Source organism: Loxodonta africana, chromosome 3, assembly GCF_030014295.1.
Source record: "Loxodonta africana isolate mLoxAfr1 chromosome 3, mLoxAfr1.hap2, whole genome shotgun sequence".
Classification (NCBI taxonomy): domain Eukaryota; kingdom Metazoa; phylum Chordata; class Mammalia; order Proboscidea; family Elephantidae; genus Loxodonta; species Loxodonta africana.
This window is the reverse complement of record NC_087344.1, coordinates 71457590-71482646: the sequence shown is the minus strand read 5'-3', so window position 1 is coordinate 71482646 and position 25057 is coordinate 71457590. Positions and strand designations below refer to the sequence as shown.

At 35.5% G+C, this 25057-nt stretch overlaps 1 protein-coding gene across 4 annotated transcripts in view; it reads right to left on the bottom strand.

Moving 5' to 3' along the window:
- The window catches only part of ZMYM4 (zinc finger MYM-type containing 4), a 171047-nt gene that overhangs the window by 50500 nt on the left and 95490 nt on the right, over positions 1-25057 (bottom strand). For 3 of the 4 annotated variants that reach the window (XM_064281689.1, XM_010595197.3, XM_064281690.1), the window contains exons 2-5: positions 24260-24305; positions 4544-5065; positions 2829-2890; positions 2325-2495 (exon numbers count right to left, since the gene is read on the bottom strand). In XM_064281689.1, coding sequence (XP_064137759.1) covers positions 2325-2495; positions 2829-2890; positions 4544-5065; positions 24260-24305 — 801 coding nt within the window. Of the gene's footprint in view, positions 1-2324; positions 2496-2828; positions 2891-4209; positions 4230-4543; positions 5066-24259; positions 24306-25057 lie in introns of those variants that run through there. The other variant, XM_064281691.1, reaches the window with a different exon arrangement.

The following is a 25057-nucleotide window of genomic DNA, read 5'->3' as shown; positions in this document are numbered from 1 at the left end:
GCCTGATTCTACAGGAATGGTGTGGCTGACAACAGAAAAACTGCCTGGGGGAAATCGAGCCTTACCCAGTCACGTGCTGGGACTGTCTTATTGTGGGGTAATGGCTTCAGAACTTTATGCCTAGAGACTACCCACGTTCTTGCTCAGTTCTCAAGAGTCCAGTCAATTAGGCAGTGAGTCTTTGGGGAAGTTTTCCCCCATAATCATGATGAAGCTACCTAATCAGCATTTGAAACACATTATTCTACTTTGTATAGGTATTAAAAATAAAAATGTAGGTGTTTCTGTGTCCTGGCTGTTCTATTCTATTTGTATTCTCCAGCCACTGGAACCTCTCATGGTTTTCAAAACGGTAAAACTAATAACCCTTCCCAATGCTCTATGCCCCCTTTGTTTGTGGACTTTGCTATTAACTACCTTTTTGTCCTGAGCAAAGTGTCACTGGACAATGTACAAAGAGAAAGGAATGCTTTTGGTATGTCTAACTCATACTATCTTTACCCTGCCAGCATTATTTTTTATAGATTTCCCATGTCCACATTTTACGTATGTACACTGCATGTAGAAAGACATGAGATGTGCCTAGCATACAGACATGGCTGTAGTCTTGAGGCATACACTGTCACGTGAACACTTTCTGGGTGTTAGGGCATCTATTTGTCCCTAATTCAGGTATCCAAGATCTCCGTTTTATCTGCTTCCAATCTATCTTCTATTCAAATATTTTCATATTCCTTCTTCTCTATTGTCTTTTTTGTAGCCACAATACTCGTCCAACTCCTACAGCTTTATCACCTTTACCTTACACAGCTACCTTCTACTAGGCACCATGGAAAGCTTGCTTAACTGAGCATCAATTTGACTCATACGAATCATCTATCTCTATAATCACCTATTCTTCCAGCTCCTTACAACGGTGGTTCTCAACAGTGGACAAATTTGCCCCCCAAGGTGACATCTGAAAATGTCTGAAGATATTTGTGATATTCCTAATGAAGTACAGGCTAGGTATGGATTTAACTATCTGTCAGGAAGGGTTAATGAACAGGTTATCTTTGAAAGGGTTATTTGATTGTAGAGACAGCTTTTGTACTAGTGGGCAGAACGTACCCAGTACATTGTGCTACTGGCATCCAGTGGGTAGAGGCCAGGGATACTGCTAAGCATCCAAAAATTCACAGGACAGCCCCACGCAAAAGAATTATCTGTCCCAAAATGTCAATAGTGCTGAGGCTGAGAACTCTGCTCAAAGAAATCTGAATGAAAAATTCTTTTCCACAGAAGTCTCACATTCTCAAATCTTCTAATAGAAAGATACCTAAATCAAACCAACTGAGTTGGTTCCAACTTATAGCGAGCCTGTAGGACAGAGTAGTACTGCCCCATAGGGTTTCCAAGGAGCGGATGGTGGATTCAAACTGCTGACCTTTTTGGTTAGCAGCCAAGCTCTTAAAGGAAAGATAAGGAAAGGTAAACCTTCTCCAGACCAAATGTCTAGTTCATATTATCTTTACTTCTCATCCTTCAAATTGATGCCATCTGTGTAAGACATAGACTACCCTCAAATAATTGCAGCCACTGTGTTCATCCCTTGGACTCCTTCCTACATTCCAATATCATTACATCACTTGCTATAACTACTTCTTTCTTCCATCCCAATCAGTGCAATGTCATTAACTGCATGGATAACTTAGCTAACTAACTTCAGGACTTCACAGTTTTAACACCTCCATGACGTTTACCTCCAGAGCAACCTTGATACAGCAAAGATCTACTCTTAGACTTATTACTCCAAGATCTCAAACTTGGAATCCTGTATCAATCACCAAAGTCAACTTTACATTCTACCCACTAACCTAATAAACTGGATCTTCAGTCAATTAGCCCTTCTAAAGTCCATTAACTCCTGTATTAGCAAGTACATACAAAGGACTTATTACTGTATATGAACTCAATCAAGCAATAAACCTCTATAAACCACCATAAAACCTTCAGTCATGCCTGCTATATCAAGCTCAAATCCTTGAATACTCTCACACTTTCCCTAAACCTGCAATGAAATGCATTACAAAAATCACAAAACAGTGGCATTAAGTAACAAAGTAGATTATAAGCCTTGACTACTACACAGGAATAATTTCTTATAACTCTGTTAATTCCTTCGCATTATTCTCAGAAGACAACTCACATCGCCTCAATCTTCCTTAAGAGTCTCCATTCACTCTGTCAACAACTACTTCACTTTATAGCCAAGAGTTTCCTCTCTCAAATGAATAATTCAATGCATGGAACAAAAAGAAGGAAAAAAAAGGTGAAATGTTTACTTGAGCATTGTCAGGTTCATCTTTAATTTTGTCTAGTAGTCCCTGCTGTGGTGCCATTGCTTTGTCATACTCATCATCCAAAGGTTCTTCTTTAATTCTAATATTTGATGCAAAGGAATTCCCCAGTTCCGAACCAATGGATTCTTTATTGGCAAATGGATAGCTGGAATCCTAAAACACAATATAAAGGATTAATAAATATTCATATTTAAAAATTATCCCTCTTTAGGTTTAACACCCAAAGAAAAGCTCACTGGAAATGAAGAAATCTATGGACACTCAGAGTCCCTGTATCTAAATGTGCTGTACATCTAAACATCAAATACAAATAAAGAACCTAAGAACTAAGACTTCTTAGAATGTCTCCAAAGATGCCCTTACCCAAATAACAAAGCAAATAAAAGAAATGAGCACTCTACCTAACACAGATAGTTACAATTTAGAAAGTGACATAAAGAAAACTTGCCACAGTTACAGCAATCTACATACACACTGAAAACTTACCCTAAAGTTTGTTTCTGGGGTTTGTGGTAAATGAGTATGTAATGTTTCTTCAACTTGATTAGCTATTGAAAGAAAAAAAAAAAAAAAACATATGTATATGAATAACAAATCTTATAAAGAGTGACCTAAAAAGCTATCATCTGATAATCACCTCTCTTTTCCAACAAAGATGCTCGTTAGAGTTAACTGGGTCTGCCAAAAAAAAACCCAACAGGTAGTTTCACTCAAAGGTTCTGCACAATCTGGCCCCACCTAATTTTTAGCCTCATCTCATACCTTTTCCTTGCTCAAACCTAAATAAAGTGGTTACTTTATTTGCTATGCTCTGAAAATTTGCTTTTTTGTACTCTCCCATTTCTTGAACCATTTCAACTTCCTTTCACCTCTCCTAATCTTACACTGTCTTCCAGACTCAGTTCAGTTCAAAATTCACCTCTCTATACACCTTCCCTGTCCACTGAATTCAAAAAATAGTCTCTCTTCTAAGAATCCCTAACACACACTTTCAGCCACTTGAAAGAAATCTTGTAATACTGCTTTACGACAAACTCTCCTACCTCTGTCTTTAATTATAATTTAAATCTTATGTTATTTGACTGGTCATTGATGCTTCTGCTGTCTGACTTGTCTTTCCCTTCTACTAAACATATGTTCCTTGAGGATGAGGACTCTCCTAATTTTCAGTACCCCCTACCGTACATCTTTGGACAGGCTTGCACATAACAGATATCCAAAATAACTGTTATTAACAACACTAGTTTGTTATGTCTACCATATATTCCCTAGTATTATCAGAGGAAATATAAGGGTTGGTGTAGTATACCTTGCTTTTCTTCACATCTATGGAACATTTATGGAAAGATTACTATTTTCACTGCAACAGGTTAGGCCCCAAGAATACAAAGCTAAATAAGATAAAATCTGGCCTTCAAGAAACTCCTAAATGCTAGGTAAGGCAAAACAAATACAGAACTATTATGTGAAAAGTACTATAATTCATGAGGCATGAACAAAATGCTGTGGAAATATAGATAAGGAAACAATTCATTCTTGACGGAGTGAGGTTAGGGATGACTAACAGAATAAAAGAGGTTTGCATTAGGCCTTGTAAAATGAGAAGTACTTTAACAGGCATACATGCAAAGAGAGAGAATGAAATGCAGGCAAATAGAACATCAGAAGGAAAGTAAGGCATAGAAGTAAGAAAATATATGATGTATTCAAGAATGGAACTGAAGCTAAAGCATAGAGTCCACTGGGGAAATGGGCTCAAGAGGAGCCTCGAGAAACTTCTAAAGCATAAAATACAAATGTTAACAAAAAGTTAAACCCTCCTTAATTTGCACTAATTGGCGGGACAGCAGTTTGAATTAGTGCTTACAGCACAAAGAAGTTAAATCCAACTTCAGGTTCCAATGTTCAACCAAAGAAAATGAACAGGTAATTCAGGTATCTTGCCTTCTCATCAAAATATTGCAACCAGGGGAGGGACAAATGAGGCTTAGAGCTATTTTCAACCATTTATACCATTATCAAAATTTACTGTGAGAAATTCAGTCAGTCTGCAAAGAACAAGGATAAAAGAAAAATGACAAGCTTACAATGAATTTAACTGTTCATACTTCACTTAACATCAGAAGGTAATTAACAAGAGCTATATGATTATCAGTACTTTGTTATTCTGTTTCATGGTTCTATTCCAACACAATTATTACCTGCTTTATCAAAAAAACTGCTTTTCAACCTTGAATCCAAATCTTTATGGGGTTTATCCAACCGTTTTTCACGTTCATAAGTTAGGTCTCTATTTTTCTCCTTTCCAGAAAATGTCTCTTTGCTGTTTTCTCTTACTAGACTAAAATCTTTCCGTATGGATTTAAAAACAGAAACCTGATCAAACTGTTTAGGAAAGTCTTTTTTTACTTTACTCTGAATTTGTATTTCACTTTCATTGTCTGATTCATGCTGTAAGACTCTTCTCTCTACTTCCAAGCTATCATCAGTGTGTACTGAAGAAACAAGATTGTCCTTTGAACTAAAATCCTGTTCATCCTCATTGTCACTACCAACGACTGGAATTCCTGCAAGATCCCCAGAGTTCAAAAAATAATCATCTTCATCCAGCAATGAATTTTCAGATCCTGTTTGATTCGGCATTCCATAAGACATGCTGTCAAGGGTAGGAGTTAAGTTGTGGTCTGTATCTTCAGACATTTCTGTATCCATGATACCACCACCTTAAAAAGTAAAATACTGTTTAGACAAAAGACAGTGCTGCAGATGGCCACATTCATAAGGTCTGCCTGGTATATAACCAAATATATATATTTAAAAAAAAAATACAGATAATATTACCATAGTATTCATTTAACAGTTTGATATATACATGACAGATACACGGATTCCAACTTGAGATACTATTTTATTTAGAAAATATGGAGAGAAGAGTACCAATTTCAGAACCAGACATATCTGTGCTGGAAATTATAGCTTTATTACTTAAAATCTAGGTGATCCTGAGAAGTAAACTCTCAGAGTCTCCTTATCTATACAACAGCATAATACTCACCTTGTAGGTTAATTTATGGTGAGGACTAGGGACAGTGTATATAGAGGGTCTACTAATACAATGTCTGACACATAGAAAGGAATATAAAACTGGTAATCAACAATTGTTACAGTGATTATTCTGGGGAGTTGAGATTAAAACCCAAGTCTCTGATCTCAGAGCCCCATGTTCCCTGTATCAACATTAATAAACACTTAGTTAATGTTTACAATAGTAAATGCTTAAATGTAAAAATAAAACACAGCTAGGATTTCAAAAAAAAAAAAGTTAACTATTCGTAACTACAAGTTCAAGTCTCTCCAATCTCAAAACAAACAAAAAAAACCTTTAGAGCCCTGCATTTCTTTCTAGGGCCCTTATTTACCTTTTTTTCTTTACAATCAAATTTCTAAGAATAAAGAACACTGCTTTGTTTCTACGTAATCTCCCAATCATTAATCCTTTGAATTTAACACGATCTGGCTCCCAACTTCCCATTGGAACAGAAGTTCCCATTAAGTCAATCAGTGATCTCCTCCTATTGGTCAAATCCAGTGGACTTTTTTCAATCCATATGTGGCATTTGGTACTCCCTCCTGAATAACATCCTTTGTTCCTTTGGTTTCTTTGACACTACATTTCTTCCTACCTTCCTAATTGGTCTATCAATTTATTTCATACTCCTCTTTCTCTGTTCGTGTCTTTAATATCACCTTTTCCTCCAGGATTCCAGTCCTCTTCTCATTCTATACACTAAGATTAAGCAATTTTATCTACACCCATAGCCATGACTTTTGCTGTTGACTTCCTAGAAGTTTTCTCTTTAGCCTAGTCCTCCTACGGACCTCCAATTTAGTATCTCAAAAATAAAATTCATCATGTTCCCATCCCAAGCATAGTCTTCTTAGTATTTTCCTAGCTTGATTAGTATCATTATCAACCAGCAGCTTCTCAAGACAGAATCCCTCCAATTCTCCTGAACCCAACTTCTGTCAGCTGTACTACTTGGCATCTCTCAAATCCATCTCTTCCACTCCTCCTAGTTCCAACACTCCACATCTCTTCCTAGACTACAGCAATATCTTCAACCGTGTACTAACTCAATCAACGGATATCCAAGAAGCCACCATATTCTCACAAACTCCTACTCCCAAGCCACGTTTAATTGCTCTAGGAATAGGTAAACTAGAATTAATAAAGACACAGAGCTAAGCAAAGACAAAAATATTAGTGACACTGGCATTCTTATTTTTATTTGCTCCTGAAGCTCAGATGAATCCTTCAGGTTGTCTGGTTCTTCAACTCCTCCCTGATTCCATGATCTAATAAATCTTTCTTTTTTGTTTAAGTTTATTTGAATTGGGTTACTTGGAATCAGAGAGTCCTAACAGATACAAGACCTAAATGGAAGTTTTCCTCAAATTGCCCTCCTCCACAGACACCCCAAAAGATACAAATCATTCCATATTAAACCTTCACTTGAAATCCTTCAATAGCTCCCCACTGCCTAATATATTCACTCATTCATTCAGCATACATTTATTAGGAAACCACTCTGTGATAAGCAATGTGCTAGGTTCTAGGGATAAAATGCTGAAAAAGATAGTTATGATCCTTCCTCACAGAGCTAGAAAAATACACAAACAGAAAACTAGAAACAGTGTGACGGTGAAAAAATAAAAATCATCTGACTCCACAGTGATATCAAAAAAGGGAGGAAGGAGGGAGAGGAAAGCTATTTTTAACAGAAGAAAGCTTGCTAATAAATGAAGAGGAAATAATAGATTACCATTTTGTACTTTCTAAAATAACCAATTCAGACAACAGATGTTTAAAGCCTTTAGGTAAACAATTATTGGAGAACAAGATATTTGCTCAGTGCCAAAATAAACCCAGTGATTTACCAATGGAAGAGTGGGGATATATTTTTATAATACTCTCATCCTCTTAACTAAGAGATCAAACATAGCCTCACTAATGATGAAATACTTAATATTTTACATCTCTTCACAAGACAAAATACCATGTACACATCACCTATGAATTCTTGCCAAAAACATTTAACTTGACTCCAATTAAACTTTGTCTACATCTAACTCCCAGTGTATAGAAAATCTGGGGGTAGAAGAACAAACTAAGTAAATCAACAGGAAACAGATAAATCCAAAATGTGGGATATTCTATAAGACACCATCATGCACACTACAAAAAGTCAATGTTTTGGGGATAGTTAAAATAAAAAATAAAAAGAGAGGGGAGGCTAAGAGAGACTACTGAGCTATAACAACAATATGCAAAACATGGATCTAGATGGGATCTTAGTTCAAAATAGTAATAACAATGATAAAAGATATTGCGGACATTTAGGAAAACAATATGGACTGGATACTAGATGATACTATGGAATTACTGCATTTTTTCTCAGGGGTGAAAATGGAATTATGAATACGTACGTTATCTTCAGAGATAAATTCTGAAGAACTTACAAGTGAGGTGTCATGATGTCTACAGCTTACTTTTGCATAGTATTAACGGGAGGTGTGTGTGTGTGCAATATTGTATATATTCATCGTCCTGTTCTTTCAATTTTTTTTAATTTATTTGAAAATTATCTTAATAGAGGGAGAAAATACAAATAAAGAAGCAGGGTGTAAAACACACACAGTGTGATAAATCTACCAGACTGTAATCAACTAAAGGTCAGGGTTAGAGCCCTCTCTATTTAACACAGCTTGTGCTCAGGAACTGTTAGATGAATGAGATTATGTATTTCATGTGGTCAGCAGTTTAACTGTTTCGTGAACCAATTATTTTTTGCTTTGAATTTTTGGTTGATACCATGTTTTCATTAATGGAAGAAGCATGCTGAATCACTGAGTGTGCCTGAATTTTTGGTTGGTAGTATGCATTTTTTTTTTCTTGCCTCCTCCTACAAGTGTCTAGTGGTAATTATACCCCAGGGTCACCACCAGGGTCTACTGGTACATGTGTAGCAAAATTTTTCAAAATTTGTTTTTCCTACTAAAAATTCAAACACCTCATACAAAATACCCTGTAAAAACAGCAGTTTGCAGCATGTGCCCATTTCTTTGGTTTCAGTCAGAAAGACCCCTGCCCTTGAGGCAGCATACACTGTCAGTGGTACAGCACCTTCCCCATAAACCTTCAGAGACAGAAAAAGTACTAGGTCCCTAGAGGTACCTGTGAGCATGAAAGGGTTAAGTTCTTTAGTATATGAGAAATCAAAAAGTAATACTGTAAGCAGCTTTCAAAATCTCTACATCTAAATTCAGGATACGGTATTAGGAGAGAAGAGCAGCCAACCTGAAAAAACTGAATCCCTAACTCACCAAAATAATTTCCAGATACATCTAAGATCTAAACATAAAAATAAAACTATAATATTAAAAAAAAAAAGAGAGAGAGAATTATTTTTAAGTCTTAAAAGTGGGAAAAGGCTTTTCCAAGGATGGCACAAAATCCAGAACAAAAGAAAAACTTATTGAGTGAAAGAATAAATTGTCAAATATGACTATAAAAATTCCTAAAGAGAAGAAAACACAACCCAAACAAAAATATGAAGGATAAACTGGTTTAAAAGGTTTTATTGTATTTTATATCACAAAGGTTAATTTCCCTAATAAAGACAAGACGCTTGTCTTGTCAATAAAGATGAACAACCAAACACATGCACAAAAGCAAAGGATCTCAACATTTCACAGGAGAAAAAAAAAAAATGCAAAGACTCAACCCTGCTCATAACAAGACAAACTCAACTTAATAACGCAATGAGATACCATGGTCACCTAACAGGTTGGTAATGACAAAAGCTTTAGATTACACCCTGGTAACAATGGTATAATACCAAAGTTGTTTTTTTTTTTTTTTTTTTGGCAAACTATAGCCCAGGGCCAAAATATATTAAAAAAAAGTTTGTGGCAGAGGGCATAAGTGGCCTGCAAAGTCTAAAATATTTGTATTTACTAACTGATCCTAACCAGAAGTTTGCTAACTCCTACTGCTAGTAGGAGTATAAACTGGAACAATCATAATAAAGAGCATAATAAGGCAATATTTACCTTTAAATACACAGATTTCTTGACCCAGCAATTCAACTTCTAAGAATTTATCCTGCAGGTATAATCTCACATGCAAAAAGTGATCTCAGAAAAATAACATTTATACCAGCAAAAGACTAACAACAGCCTAGCTGTCCATCAATGAGACTAATTACAGTATGTACCTACAATGAAATATTATGTAGCTGTTAAAAAGAATGAGGCACCTCCATATACAATGAGATCCCAAGATTTATTAGGTAAAAATACCAAAGTGAAGAAGAATATATATTATGCTACCACTGCTGTATTTTTGTAAATATCTCTGGAAGAATCCATAACAAACTCCTGGTTTTCTATGAGAAGCAGAATTGGGTGGCTCGGAGACAGAAACACTAACTTTTCAAAGTATACCCCTTGGTATCTTTGACTTTTCAAGCACATGGATCTACTGCCTATTAAAAAACTTTTCTTTTTCAAATCCTTATTTGAAAATTAGAGATTTAGAGACTTTTCAGAGACGTCAATTTCTAATAAGCATCTAATTTAAATCTGCAATTTTGCTACTGTATCACAATAAATTATAGGTTGCAAAAAATCTTATGAGATTAAAATATAAGTACTACTTATAGTAATTAATTTGAACAGAATTCTACTCACTCTTGTGGCTGACATAATCAAACAAAAGAAAAACCTTGTGTTTTTCAGAGCCCAGAGCTAAAGGACAAGACATGGCACTACATTATATTTGGGAATCACAGTAGATAGTGAACACAAATTTCTAATGGCAGGTTCATGACTTTTAGTCATCTTGAGCATTCTTGGCATTTATGAGAAAAGCAAGGATAGAATGGCTAGAACTGAATGCGCAAGAGGGAGAATGCTAAAAAATGAAAAGAGAAATACAGAATACATCCATTAAGATCTTGTAGGCCACAGAACAAAAAGCGATGCATTTATGAAAGCCATCAAAGGATCCTGAAGAGGGAGTAACATGATTTATGTTTTACAAGGATCACTCTGGGTTCTTTAAGACAGTTAAATGTTATAGGGCGGCAAAGAATGGGAGCAGGAAGACCAGTTAGTAGGCTACAACAATAATCCCAGAACTGGTGGATGTGATGAGCAGTGGTCAGATCTGGGCGTATTTTGAGGGCAGAGTCAGAGTCAGTTCTTGATGTATCCGACGCTAGGTATAAAACAAATCAAGGATAACACAACAGGGTGCCATTTCCTGAGATGGGTTAGAGTAAGGGAGGAAGAGGCTGGAAGGGGTAGGATGAATCATTCGGTTTTAAAGCTGTTAATTTCATATTTATAATTTTATATATAATTTTATTATATCTGCAAATGGAGATGCCACGAAGGCAGTTGAAAAGGAGGCTCTTGCCAAGAAATGAGATGTAAATTTGGGACTCATTACAATCAAACTGCTAAAGAACAATGATTTTTATTTTAAATCTTAAGTCAGAGGAAAAAAGGACAAGTTACATTCATGGGAACAAAAAGAAGAAGGACCACTGACTTCAAATCAGAAACAAAGTAGGCCAAAAGACAACGAACAATATCTTAAAATTGTTGAAAGGAAAACACTTGTCAATCTAAAATTTAATATTAAGTGAAAGTAACCTTCAAAAAGGAAGGTGAAGTAAATACATTTTCAGGAGAAAGTTGAAAGAATATGCCACCAGCAGCCTGCATAACAAGAAATGTTAGAGAACGTTCTTAGGGCAGAAATAAATTGATACCTGATGGAAACTTGAATCTCCACAAAAGAATGAGGAGCAATGGAAACTGACAAAATTAACAGGGAAAACAGGTAACTCTAAAATAATAAATAGTAGAAGAGTTCAACACTTCTCTGCCAGTAACTGATGGAACAAGTAATCAAAAATTCAGTAAAGATAAAAAGATCTTAAAAAATGCTCTTAACCAACTTGACCTAAATGATTTTTATAAAATTATACCCCAAAATGGCACATCATATATTCCTTTCCAGTGCATGTGATATAATCACCAAACAAGATCAAATATCATATGATAGAATTATCAAATAATGGAAATCTATGATATATGTATATATTCTGACCACATGGATTAAATTAATACTCATAACAAAAGAATATTTCAAAGATCCATAAATGTGGAAATAAAGTATTTCTTTAAAAAAATCCAGGAGTCAAATAAGAAATCACAAAGAAAATTAGAAAATATTATGAATAAAATAACAATAAAAAATTGAGAAGTGCAGTAAAAGTTATGCTTAGTGGGAAACTTACATATGCTTCTATTAAGAAAGAAAAAAGTCTTAAATCAGTGAATCAAGTTTTCACAGGAAGAAACTAGAAAAGGACCAAACTAAAACCTGTTGCCATCAAGTTGATTCTGACTCATAGTCACCCTATAGCACAAGGTAGATCTGCCCCACAGGGTTTCCAAGGAACGCCTGGTGGATTCGAACTAACAACTTTTTAGTTAGCGACTGAACTCTGAACCACTATGCCACCAGGATTTCCAAAAACTAGAAGAAATAATAAAAGAGAAAAAAATCTATGTAACAGAAAATAGACTAACTAGAGAAAAATTAATGAAACCAACAGCAAGTTCTTTGAAAAGAACAAAACTAATAAACCTCTAGCCAGACTGATCATGAATAAAGAAAGATACAAATTACCAACATCAGAAATGAAAGAGGAGACAACTTTATAGATTTTACAAACATTAAAAGTAAATTAACAAAATAAAGAAGACCTAAATACTGAAGAATGGATATTTTTAAGATATCAGTTCTCCCCCAATTAATCCACAGATTTAATGCATTCCTAATGAAAGCCTCAGCAGGCTTTCTATAGACATTTAAACACTGACTTTAAAATGTGTAAGTAAATGCAAAGAATTTGAATAGCCCAAACAATTTTTTAAAAGAACAAAGCTGGAGGACTTCCATTAACTAATTTTGTAAACCTGAAATTATTTTTAAAAGAAAAGTTAAATATAAAACAAATTTAAAATACAGTAAATTTTATTATCTGTAAATCATACCTCGAAAAAATAAATCTGATTTTTAAAAAATTCCACTTACAATAGCATAAAAAAAGAAAATTGAAATATCTAAGGATAATAAAATATGTGCAAGCCCTTTACTATGATGACTAGAAAACATTGCCGAGAAAATGTAAAGAAGACCTAAATAAATTAAAAGACATATCATGTTTGTGAACCGGAAGACTATTAAGATACCAATTCTTCCCAAACTAACCTACAGATTCCAACACAATCCCAATCACAATCCCAGCAAGCTTTTCCAAAGAAATTGACAATGTGCTTCTAAATTTATATGGAAATGCAAAAAATCTAGAATAGCGAAACAGCTTTGAAAAATAACAATTTAAATAAAGCTAATGTAATCTAGACAATGTGATGTTGGCATAAGGCTAGACATATAGATCAACGGAAGAGAATGAGTTCAGAAACAGACCCAAACATACAGGGCAACTGATTTTCAACAAAGGTTCCAAAGTAAATCAACACAGAAAGGACAATCATTTCAGTAAATGGTGCCAGTACAACTGGATATGCATATATCAAACATTTTATTTTGACTCTTACATTACACCATATACAAAAACTAACTTGAAATGGACGACAGGTCTAAACATAAAAGTTAGAAAAAAAAAAGCTTTTAAAAGAAAAATTTAATTAAATATTCATCATCTTGTGATAGGCAAAGATTTCTTAGAACACAAAAAGCACAGACCATTATTGTTTTAGTGAATAGCATAAAACAATATGGTAAGATATGGCCTGTTCTTAAATACAAAACAATATAATAAAAATACTGATTTGGCCAAAACTAATACATAAATGTACACATTTTCAATCAGAATTCCAACAGTTTATTTTTGGCAATTGTATAAAATCATGTTAAAATTTAGTGAAAGAACAGCCTAACGCTTAAAAATTACAAAAAAGAATGAAAGTGAGACAGTGGCTTGTCTCAGCAGGTAAATATCTATACCCCAAAGCCACAGTAATAAAATTAATGTGGTACTGCCATAGAAATAAATATTTTAATAAAATGGAATATAAATTCCACAAATACATCCCCATATATAAAGGAATCTGAATTTATATCAGTGGCGCTAATTCAGTCTGATAAAAAGATGAACTGTAATATATGGTAGCACAACAAGCTACCCATCTGAGGAGAAGAAAAAAAAACTAGACCCCAATCTTAACCTACATCCTAAAATAAATTTCAAATTAAGATTTAAATGCAAAAATATAAAAAGCTTGTAAGATAATCCTTTAGAGCATATAAAATTTTATTGAAAGGCATTAAAGATTTAAATAAGTGGAAAGACATACCAAGTTCATGGACAGGCAGACTCAATATCATAAATATGCCAATTCTGCTTCCTCAAAAAACTAGAAATAGAACTATCCTACGATCCAACAATCCCACTCCTAGGTGTACACCCCAGAGACCTAAAAGTAGTGACAGTAACAGACATATGCACACCTATGGTCATTGCAGCTTTATTCACAATAGTAAAAAAATGGAAACAACCAAAGTGCCCATCAATGGAGGAATGGATAAGCAAAATATGGTACAATACATACAACAGACTACTGTGTAACCATAAAGAACAATGATGAGTTTGCCAAACAGAACATAACACAGATGGACCTGGAAGGCATACTGCTAAGTGAAATAAGTCAAGCACATAAGGACAAATATTGTATGATCCCTCTTATAGGAAGAGGCTAATGTTCATTGGTGGTCACCAGGGAGGGCTGAGAAGGGAGAGAGAAGCACACTTTAGATGGCAGATGCTTGTTATTCTTGGTGATGGGAAAAGTGGCACCAAATGTGAATGTAGTGAGTACAGTACAACCAAATGATGTTGCTGAGAAGCACTCAAGAGAAAAGGATGCTGGTACTAGTGAATCTGACATATATAAGATGACAAGTCCAACAAAGACGAAAAAAACAAGTGTAAGACCACATATGGATGAGTATAGGCATATAGGTTGTCGTGGATTTAACTGTGCCTCCCAAAAATGTGTGGTCAACTTGGCTGGGCCATGATTCCCAGTATTGTGTGATTGTTCACCATTTTGTCATCTGATGTGATTTTCCTAGGTGTTGTAAATCCTACCTCTCTGATATTAATGAGATGGGATTAGTAGCAATTACATTAATGAGGTAGGACTCAATCTACAAGATTAGGTTATGTCTTAAATCAATCTCTTTTGAGATATAAAAGAGAGAGGCAAGCAGAGGGACATGGGGGAATCTCATTACTATCGAGAAAGGAATGTCAAGAGAAGCACATCCTTGGGACCCGGAAAGTACATAGTCCAGGGGAAGACTGATGACAAGGACCTTCCTTCAGAGCTGACAGAGAGAGAAGGCTTTCCCCTGGAACTGATGCCTTGAATTTGAACTCCTAGCCTACTAGACTGTGAAAGAATAAATTTCTCTTTGTTAAAGCCATCCATTTGTGATCTGTCTGTTATAGCAGCACTAGATAACTAAGACACAGGTATACGTGTAAGTACCAAAGCCAAACCCATTGCTGTTCAGTCAATTCCAACTCATAGCGATCCCATGGGTCAGAGTAGGACTGCCCCATAGGGTTTCCAAGGCTGTAATCTTTATGGAAGTAAACCGCTACATCTTTCTCCCATGGAGTCACTGCTAGTTTGAACTGCTAACCTTTTGGTTAGCAGCCAAGTGCTTAACCACTGCACCATCAGGGCTCATTACAGTAGTATACATACAGGAATGGATAGATGTACCTATAAAAAAAAAAAAAAATTATGTGTGCAGGCACACATATTCACTGAAGAAACAACTACAGATACTTCTCAGACATAACCACTTTCTGAGATTGGCTTCCTGGGTTTGAAGCCTTAGGACCATAGTCTCATGCAACAACTCAGTCAACTGAAATAATATAGTTCACAAAGTTCATGTTCTACAACCTAGTAAAGTGAGTAGCGTCTGGAGAGTAGTGTTTGGGATCTTAAAAGTCTGCGAGTGACCACTGAAGATAAAACTATTGGTCTCTACGCGTCCTGAGTAAAAGCGAAGGAAGGAAATCCAAGACTCAGAAGAAACTACTCTACAGGACTAACAGTCTACACAGACCACGCCCTCATCTACCTTAACACCAGAAGAACTGAATGGTGCCCAGCTACTACCACTAATGACCGTTCTGATCAGGCCCACAATAAATGGATCCTGATAGACGTGGAACAGAATTTAAATTCTTAAAAAGTCCAGACTTCTTGGACAAGTTCAGACTAGAAGACTCCCTGAGACTATCGTCTTGAGATACTCTTTAAATTCTGAACCTAGAATATTCCTTGAGGTCACTTTTTAGCTAAGTGACAGACTGACTCAAAATAAAGACCATCACCCGTGAGTACTGTGCTCCTTTAAAGAATCATCTGTATTAGACCAAACATTCAACATTTACACTAAAGCAAAGATGAGAAGGCAAGGGTGCAGAGAAATTAGATTACTGGAAATGGAATAACCAGAAAAGAAATGAGAATGCTGACAGACTGTGAAAAATGTAACTAATCTCACAGAACAATCTGTGTAGAAAATTGTTAAATGGGAACCTAATTTGCTGTGTAAACTTTCACTGAAAACACAATAAAATATATATATTTTTAAAAGTCCCATAACATCCAGTCTGGGCCAAATGTGAGGACCACAACTCTAATTAATCCTACATGCATTTCTATTAAAGTTGAGAATATGTATACCCTAGTCCTGAGCAGGAAATCCTGGTGGCATAGTGGTTAAGAGCTAAGACTGCTTACCCAAAGGTTGGCAGTTCAAATCCACCAGGTGCTCCTTGGAAGCCCTATGGGGCAGTTCTACTCTGTCCCTATAGCAATCACCTTCCCAAATCACCTTCCCTAGAACATGAGTGGGTAAACTATGCCTGCAGGCCAAATCCAGGCCACTTGGTTTTTTTATGGCCGGAAAGCTAAGAAAAGCTTTACATTTATAAATGGTTGAAAAAACAATCAAAAGAAGACTCTTTTTCGATACATGAGAATCACATTAAACTCAAATTTCAGTGTATATACAATTTTATCAGAAGACAAACACTCGTTCACTTATGTATCACCTACGGCTGCTTTCATGCCACAAAAAGAGCTGAATGGATGTGACAGAGACAGTATGACCTAAGAACCCTAAAATATTTACTGACCCTTTACAGAAAAAGTTTGCTGATCCCTGTCCTAGAGCAACAGCTTTTAAACTTCTTTTTGACAAGGGCCCACCATAAGAAACAGGTTTTACACTGAATTTCACACATAGTAGTAGATCCTTATATGTATAAGGAAACTTACAAGAATGTTCATAGAGCAAAGATTTGTAATAGTAAACCTGGAAACATCAAGAAGTCTATAGGCAACAGAATGGATTTTAAAATTGTGAAATGTTTATATAATGAACACTATAGATCAGTGATAAATGAATGCAGGCAAGCTACATGCATCAGTGCAATCGAATCTCAGGAACACACAACTGGGAAAAAAGCAAGTGGTAAAATACATATGGTATGAATCAAAAACTGTAAGAAATTTAAAAATAAAAAAAAAGGAAAATATTGAATAATGATGTAAATATGATAAAACTATAAAGAAATGCAAGGAAATAAACACAAAATTCATGTGTTGTTATTAGTTGCCATTAAGCTGACTGACTCACAGAGACCCAATGTGTGCAGAGTAGACCTGCTCCATAGGGATTTCAAGGCTGTTACCTTTCAGAAGCAGATGGCCAGTTCTGTCATTCAGGAGCCAGTCACTGGGGTCAAGGCAAACCACTAATCTCTCAATTAGCAGCCAAATGCTAAACTGTCTGCACTACCCAGGAACTCAACTGAAATTTGTTTTTAAATGTTAAAAACATTTGTTTAATGTCTTCAAAACCAAAGGGTGAGGGAAATCAGCACAACCGACCTTGCCTCATTATTAAAAGAACTTTAACTCGTGCATTCTAAAAGTTAACAGTTCTAAGTGAATGCACTGATTCCCCATCTTTTAAAATGTATGCCTGAATCTTCTCACTGCAACTTACCTAAAGAGCTATTATAATATCGAACACGCTTAAAAACTGGCACTAAAACAAAAACTAAAAAATAAGGAATACTCATTCATTCAACAAATATTTACGACTAGACAATACAGAAAAGCCAGTCCAAATGTTAAAACTTTTAAAAGCCGCTTAAATTCAACAGGGCTTTAAAAAATGCAAATTAAAATTAATGCTGTGATATTTTACATCCATCACATTGGCAAACATTAAGAACTATAAGATATACTGATGGTGGGGAGGAGTATTCTTATACATTGCTGGTAGAAATGAGAGATATTAAAGCATTTTTTTTGGAAAGCAATTTAGCAACATCTATTAAAAATTAACACCACACACTTTATCCCATAATCTTCACTCTTTGGAATCAATCTACAAATGTAAAATCACTAACATATAAAGACACACATTAAAGAATTTTAATGCCTCACCGTTTATCACGGCGGAAAAAATAAGCACAAAGTGAATTCCTAAAGACACGGCAGAAAATGACTTACATCAAGATCATGGACTATTATAAGAGTTAGAGCTATCCTAGTTGAGGTGAAGGAATATCATGAAGTATATATTTTTTTAAGTTTTTGTTTTTGTGAAATATTACGTAACAAAACATTTGCCACTTCAACCATTGTTATATACGTAATTCAGTGACATTAATAATATCCACCATGTTGTGCAACCATCACCACTACCATTCCTGAATTTTTCATCACCTTAACAGAAATACCTATTTCCTCCTCCCACCTGCCCCTGGTAACCACTAATAAACTTTGATCTCTATGCATTTGCCTATTCTGAATAGTTCATATAAGAGATTATACAGTATTTCTGACTGATTTTGCACATGACTGATTTCATGAAGTACTCGAGTGAGAAAAGTGAGATGGAGTAAAGAATGTAAGATATAATCCTATTTTTGTTAAATAAACAAAAATCAAAACCCTTGTATATGATTGTATACAGAATGATTTTATGAGCACTAGAGAAAAACATGGGAACTACCTACAATGCTGTTGACACAGATTATGAGGGGGAATAGGGACAATGACAAGGAGAAGCCAAGCCAAAAGAAAGCCAGAAAGTTGCTCTTTGAAAACCACATATGATCAGATTCATATAGTTTGTGTGTATGTATTACAGGAAGCAGTTAATGTGCTGTGAAGATCCAAATATAGAACCACTAAGTCTTTTTTTTTTTTTAAGTTCCTTTTACAGTTTGGAATAAAATATCCTACAGTAAGTGTCTTAGTTATCTAGTGCTGCTGTAACAGAAATACCACAAGTGGATGGATGGCTTTAACAAACAAAAGTTTATTCTCTCACAGTCTAGTAGGCTGGAAGTTTAAATTCAGGGCACCAGCTCCAGGGGAAGGCTTTCTCTGTTTGCTCTGGAGGAACGCCCTCGCATCAATCTTCCCTTGGTCTAGGAGCTTCTCTGCGCAGGAACCTCAGGTCCAAAGGATGCACTCTGCTCTCAGTGTTGCTTCCTTGGTGGTATGAGGTCCCTGTCTCTTCGCTAGCTTCTCTCTTTTATATCCCAGAACAGATTGGCTCAAAACACAATCAATCTACAGGACTTGTAGATTGAGTCCTGCCTCGTTAACGTAACTGCCACTGACCTCATCTCATCAACATCATAGAAACAGGATTTACAACACATAGGAAAATCATATCAGATGACAAAATGGTGGACAATCACACAATATTGGAAATCATGGCCTAGCCAAACTGATACACATTTTTGGAGGACACAATTCAATCTATAACGATAAGATTATATGCTGTGACAGAAGGTTGGATTTTCCAATGGACACTACAGAATCTCCCACCCTACATGCTTTTCTAAAAGGTGACCCTCCTCCTAGCAAGTAGTGGGGTCTACATCCTCTTCTGAATTTGGGCAGGCTTTGACTTGCTTGTAGCCAATAGAACGCAGTGGAGGTGATAGATACTGTGCAACTCTCTGAGGTTAGATCCAGAAAATATAATGCAGCTTCTTCTGCTTTATTCTCTGGGTAACTCTTTTGCTTACAGCCCTGAAGCACCATAAAAGTCTGACTACTCTAAGGCCAGTATACTATGAGAAAGGTGAGAAAATGGAGAGGCCATGTGTAGATAAGATACTCAAATCAGCGCTCCCAGGCTTTGAACTTACAGAGTATTTCAACCCTCCAGCTGTAGTCTCACCAGCTAAGACCTAAGCCGTTGTGGAGCAGAAACAAGACATTCCCAGCATACCCCTTCTGAATACCTGAGCCACGGAATCAACATATTCAGGTTTAAAATATATTCCATCTTAAACAATTTAGACAGCAAGCTCTGAAAAACTATGTTAACTGACTTACGGAGTGACGCTAGTGATGAATGTCCAATTTCTAAACTATGCATGTAAAGTACTTAAATAAAAATTCTTCCATAAAATGACTGGGGGAAAAAAGCAATATTTTCAAAATTAATATTATTTGACACAATACAGTTTTAAACACATATATAATTAAATAAATGGTCATGAGACATCTGATTATTTCATTCATATATCTAACAGTACCCATATTCTAGACTGCAAAAATTCTTTACAGATCTTTTCATTGGGAAAAAGGGGAAGAACCCTGTATTTGATATCATCTTATATTTAAACATTTATAATATACTTTAACTCTTCACCAGCCTCTTATATTACTGTTCAACCTAAACTAAAATTCATATACAACTTATATCTTCCTTTCAATGTCAAAATTTCCCTACCACCATGTAATTTTATTATAACAATGCTGAAATTTAATTTTAAATTGTTTGCAAAAATATAGGCCTTTTAGCAACAAAGAGACAAACCAAAAATTAGTTTAATTTTATTCATTAAAAAAATTTACACTAGTTATTGATCAATTTTTTTAAGTAAGAACTTATGCCTTTATTTAAGTAACTAAATAATTCTTCAGAACTGTGAGATGTCTTCAGCTAAGGCACGTCTCAATGTTATCCCCATATTTATATTCCTAAGGAAGACTTCAGGCTTCGGTCTCAGTATTTTCATGAAGGAGATGTTCCTTCACAAAGCTGGGAAGTCCCAAACAATGCTCAGCAATAAGCCATCTACACAAAAATTTTTAACTAGTTCTAGGATTTAATAAACTACTCAATTTAAAGAATTTCCTCAATTATTTTTAAAACTGACCTACACTGGAAAGGCAGGTATGTTATCATTCAGGCTCAACCTGAGATTTATAGTCCAAAGACAGCCATAAAAACTTCAGTCATGCTTAATACTCATTAAAATATCTGAGTTACTTTAGAAGTTTTTCTTTTATTTCTATCAAATAATTGTTATTTCTTCAAAACCTGTGATTCCAGTAAACTAGGAGCCAGTTCAGAAACAGGTAATGAAAGATTTAAAGAGAAGGACTTGAAGTTAGATAAACCTGCATTCAAATTCTGATTGCACCACTAAAAGCTAAATGAGGTCTCTAAGCTAGTTTCCTCCTTAAAAAAAGGAAACAGTCATAGTATCTTCTCTTAGAGGGTTGCTGCATTAGAGACTGCACACCAAATAACAATTCTCCTCCTTTTCCTTACTAAGAGTCGATTTTACTATTGGGAACAACGGGCTCAGCTAAAGAACTACAATTCCCAGCTTTCTTTGAAGCTAGGGTGGCCAAACTGAAAAAAAAAAAAAAAACAACCCTTGCTGTCAAGTCAATTTCAACTCATAGTGGCCCTACAGTACAGGGCAGAACTGCCCCATATAGTTTCAAGGCCGTAATCTTTATGGGATTTGAGTTGGAACCAACTCGACGACACCTAACAACAACAATCTTTATGGAAGCTGACTGACAAATTTTTTCTCCTGCAGAGCAGCTGGTGGGTTCAAATCACTGAACTTGCTCTTCTTTTTCCCTTGAAGTAGTCATGTCTGTTATATTCAATAATGTTATTCTATCAGTGAGAAAAGTAAGCATTGGTGAATGACCAGTTGGTTACCTTAGAGCCATTTAATGAATACAAGTCCTTGGTTTAAGGAAGGAGCTATCTGAATGCATTAAAAAAAGTACGATCTCCCTATGCTATCTGAATTTCACAGAACATGAACTAAAATAATCCACACTATCAGTGACTTTCTTCTCTATCACCATGTGTTTTGAAAACTGCACAGCACAAAGTCTCCTGATAATTGATGAACCAGAAGCTGGACAAGTCTACCATCTCTCTTGGCTTGAAAAAAAATCACTGAAGGCTTTTTTTTTTTTTTAAATCTCTTTCACTAAAGATGCTCCATCTTGGAAAGTCAACTTGGCTTTGTTTACACCAAATTTCCCAAATTCCTGTCTAGCGGAATTAGGTTCTACCAGTTTATGTGTGCCAATAATTAGATAATATATTTTACTGAAAGTCTCTGTAGGGCTATACCCCAGGATGGCTGAATTTAATCAAAAAAAAAAATATTTAAAGCTCCACGTCCTGGTGGTCTTGGGCAATGAGTATATGGTGAACCTAGTATTATACTATATTTTGAGACAGTTGTCTGAGATACAATGAATCCCTTTTTTGGGGGGAGGGGGGATATGACAAAGGGGTAGGCCTCCAATGACCATCTTTGGAATCAGAGACTTCCTGACCACTGTCTACATAACTTATTGCTGTTGTTAGTTGCCACAGAGTCGATTTGGAATCATGGTGACCCCACGCCTACATAAAACTAAAAGGTTGCCGTTATCTCTCTTAGATAGGTGTCTATGCTCTGAATCTTTTTCTTGGGGAGGCCAGTCTGTCCTCTATAAGCTAGTCACTTTTTCACTTCCAGAGCTTCCAAAATCCCCTTAGTGATAAACTACCAGAAAGAAGGAGATAAAGAATAATCTTTATTGTAACACTGTACGCTGGTGATGTAGTGGTTAAGTGCTACAGCTGCTAACCGACTTGACGGCACTGGGCTGGGTACCCAATATTTGGTGTAAAACCATTGCTTATAAACCTTCAGCCTAAAAATCTTTGAAGGACTGGAGCAGAAAAGCATGATATGCCAAACATTGGATGTGGGGCCCCAAGTACGGCAGCTTGGTTACCACTTTAAGATTTCTGCTTCCATTTTAAGATTGTTGATACTGTAACATCTTTAACAAAGCATCAGGTTAAAACCTTCATCAGAAAGCTATTTGCTTCATTTCTATTAGATGTATACAGACTCAACCAAAGGTACGCCCAGAAGAAGGTATTCAGAAATTTGGTAAAAGTGTGAAGTAGTGGCTGAGGGATATCTTCTAACAGCCAAGCTATCTAACCCTGCTTCCCTGACCATAAAAGGTGATCAAAGATGAACATCAGATCCAAGCGAGCCCATTCATAATCTTTCTCCTAATATCCTGAAATTTAAAATGGAGAAAGAAAGTTATTGGAGCATAATCACTTTCTGGCAGCACTCTAGAGAGAAGGTCCATTATCTCCTTTTGCTGAATTCCCTGAAGAAAATTTGCTTTTTATCTCTTCCCCTAAATTTTGTGAAATACCCTAATAGAGTTCAAAAAGTTTCTTTTGGGTAACTAGCTGGCATCTTATTTGTTGCTTGCAACTAAAAGGACATTCAATAACTAAATCCACTGAAAATCAGGACAGCTAGTTACCTCTCAATATCAAGTCACAGAAAGTCAGTATGGAGTCTTAAAAAAAAAACAAAAAACTCTTACCATTCAAACATCTTACCCAAACTAACTCCAAAGAGAAAGAAGGTACTCAGATATCCTATTGGTGGAAGTAAGCTTAAAAAATAAAATAAAAAGGAATGCACACTCCCCTTGACTCAGGAGTTCTACTAGATGAAATTTATTCGTCATAAACACTCACACGACATCCTTTGATGATTCATCAATTCTATTCTCAGAATTTATCATACAGAAGCACTTCAACAAGTATACACAGATGGCTATAGAAACACATACTCAATATTGTTTGTAAGAGTAAAAGGCTGAAAATAATTTAAGCATGTATAAAAAAGGGAGTTGGTTACAGTATTGTCACACAATAAAGTAAGTAGCCATTAAAAAGAATGCAACAGGTCTATATCCACTGACATAGATATCTATGCAGTTGAGTGAAAAAAGCAAGAATATTCAAATGATCCCCAAACACATAATCAATACTCATCAACCATCATATATAGACATATATACACATTCACAGAAAAAAGTCTGGAAAGATATATTTAAACTTTTAAAATTGGCTATCTTTGGAGACTGCTAATAACAAAGCCTTTTACTTTCTACTTTATTCATTTCTGTATTGTACAATTGAATGTATTACTTTTATAATCATAAGAAACAAAAATTTTTAAAGAAAATCATGTAAAATGGAAAGGATCTAAAGGAAAAATTAAGAGACCCTGTACACAAAGTAGAAATGTTTATTAACTGATACTAAATAAAGTACAATCTCTATCATGATTCACGTATACACAAAGTGCAGCTGTATCTTAACGTATTAATAGCTGTGCGAATAAAATCTTTATTTAAAAAGAGAAACACCCCTACAATTCTGAGCCACCTGCTAAAAATGCTAACAGACAAGGATGGTAATATTTGGACCAAATCAAACTGGACCATAGCGTAAATCAGCCCTCACTAAACAGTGTAATTGTTAAATATTCTATCTAGACTTATATTTATTATCCATTTAAAGATATAATTTCTTTTCTCAAAATGGTACTTACAGTTCTCTACAATTTCATCGAAAACCGCACCAGTTTTCTGCTCAAACTGAAAGAAAAATGAGAAAAAAGTAACATTATTATTATATCTTTCTCTCATAATTTTTGGTGACCCCTAACCCCCAGCTGCTATAATTTACAACCAAAAATATGCAAATACACAATATAAACAGAATAACACTGCAAATAAAATAGAATAAATTTTAGAATGGGGAGGTTAACAGTGATAGAAAATTTGCATTGATTAAGGGTAAGGTTGCAAGGCCAATTAATATAACTGCAGTCACTAAGTTTTACACCTGTAAAACGTTGAATTGGCAGAAGTTATCTGACAGTTATATTTACAACAACAAAGAGTAGCTGCTGAGGCTGCTTAGGTACAACCAAACACCTCATGGGACTTCATTCCTTGGTTTGGAGGTTTAGGGTCATGGTTTCTTGGAACATTCCACTTAACTGGCCTAGTAACACGTTTAGTACTTTTGTTCTACCTTCTAGTTCACTGCCCGTAGTGCCTGGGATCTTAAAAGTTTGCAAGTGGCCATCCAAGGCACAACAATTAATCTCTATTCACCTGGAACAACAGAGGAACACAAAGAGAGTCAGGAATGGAAGGAGGATATGGAATGTGTGGCTAATTGCCTCCATGAACAACTGTCTCCCCTGCCTGAAACCAGGAGAACTGGATGGTGCTCGGCTACGATCACTGAACATTTTGATCAAAGATTCCATAGAAGAACACTGATCAAAATCGGGGAAAAGACAGAACAGAATTTCAAATTCTCATGGACTTCGGACTTC